Source organism: Loxodonta africana, chromosome 2 (genome assembly GCF_030014295.1).
Source record: "Loxodonta africana isolate mLoxAfr1 chromosome 2, mLoxAfr1.hap2, whole genome shotgun sequence".
Taxonomy (NCBI): Eukaryota; Metazoa; Chordata; class Mammalia; order Proboscidea; family Elephantidae; genus Loxodonta; species Loxodonta africana.
The window spans coordinates 205765737-205767368 of NC_087343.1; the positions used below are offsets into that span (position 1 = coordinate 205765737).

Sequence of the window (1632 nt, forward strand, 5' to 3'; positions counted from 1 at the left end):
GACTCATGAACAGATTAATCCACTGTTAGACTCTCTTCACTTATGGGAGGTGTATGGGTTTTTCCAAAGGTCAGTTGTCAGAATTTTGCTGTGTGACTGATTTTACTATTAAGAGTCAATCTCATACCTGAGCTTTTACATTTTACACAGTTCATCTCAGGGGATATTTATATACTGAGAATATAATCATTTGTTCACATTAATATCCCAGTATAAAAACCAAACTTTGTTAATGGGTATTTGTAGAGTATTTCTAGGGTTAAGATACAAAGGTCAACAATTTACTTCTCTTTCTGTTATTCAGGGTTGAACTGAGAATATTATGGATCACAAAAACAAGACCAGAGTCACTGAATTTATTCTTCTAGGGTTTCAGAATGAGAAAGAAGTAGAATTTTTCCTCTTTGCTGTATCCCTGCTCATGTACATGACATCTCTGATTGGCAACACCATGATTATCCTTTTGGTGTGTGTTGACTATCGTCTGTACTCACCTATGTATTTCTTTGTAGCCAATCTTTCCTTCATTGAGGTCACCATCACTTCCACAGTGTTGCCAAAGATGCTAGCCAACACTTTTTCACTCACAAAAGCAATATCTTTTGTAGGATGTCTCACACAATCTGTTTTCTACTTCCTTCTGGGATCCACAGAATTCTTCATCCTAGCTGTCATGTCCTTTGACCGATATGTTGCTATCTGTAACCCGCTGAGGTATACCATTATCATGAACAAACAGACATGTGTATTCTTGCTTCTGGGATCTTATGTGGGTGCATTTTTTTCAATGCTGGGGCTATCTGTATTAACTGCCCCCTTAATATTTTGTGGGCCAAATAAAATCCATCATTTCTTCTGTGACAGAGCCCCAGTGCTAAAGCTAGCCTGTACAGATATCTCTCTGGCTGAGTTGGCTGACTTCATCTCCTCTGCTGTATTGCTCTTGGGCTCCCTGCTCCTGACAGGGGTGTCTTACACCTACATTGTCATTACTATCTTTAGAATTCCCTCTGTCCAGGGAAGACAGAAGGCCTTCTCCACCTGTGTTTCCCACATCACCGTGGTTACGCTTTATTATGGGAGCTCCATCTTCCTCTATGTCCGCCCCAATAAAGGTAATGCAGTAGACATTAACAGATTTGCCACAGTGCTGAACACCATTGTGACACCAATGCTGAACCCTTTCATCTACAGCCTCCGGAATGAGAAAGTCAAAGAAGCCCTGAGAGATGCCTTTGATAAGTGTATAGGTAGACTAACAAATTTAAGTTCTCAAAAATGATGTTTTACAGACATCTATGTCATTGGATGCCTGGCAACAATTTATTATTAAATGATGTAATTGTTTAAAGGTTAAAATCTCATGTAAGGAAGAAGCATAAGAGAGCATATATTAACAATCATTATTTTCTAATCTAGGTCCAATGTTCAGAAAAATGTTTAAAATATTTGTGTAGGTTCATATAGAATTACAAATATATACACGTTTCTACATACATACATAATGCATAAAATGCTACTTCTTCCCATTTTTGTGTGCTTTCAAGCCTTTCAAAACTCAATTCCTGCAAAACCTCGGGATTTGAATGCAATGTCATCATTGAGTGGCTTTGCTTGAGAGTCTCATCTTTT

At 38.1% G+C, this 1632-nt stretch overlaps 1 protein-coding gene across 1 annotated transcript; it reads left to right on the top strand.

Annotated features, from left to right (window-relative positions):
* The first annotated feature begins 322 nt into the window (after positions 1-322).
* Positions 323-1282, top strand: LOC100670394 (olfactory receptor 6M1-like). Its single transcript, XM_003404970.1, has one exon. It carries the CDS (start codon positions 323-325, stop codon positions 1280-1282), a length of 960 nt encoding a protein of 319 aa, XP_003405018.1.
* Positions 1283-1632: the final 350 nt, after the last annotated feature.

Coding starts and splice junctions, on each gene's coding strand:
- LOC100670394 (XM_003404970.1), top strand. CDS start 323: ATGGATCACAAAAACAAGACCAGAGTCACTGAATTTATTCTTCTAGGG.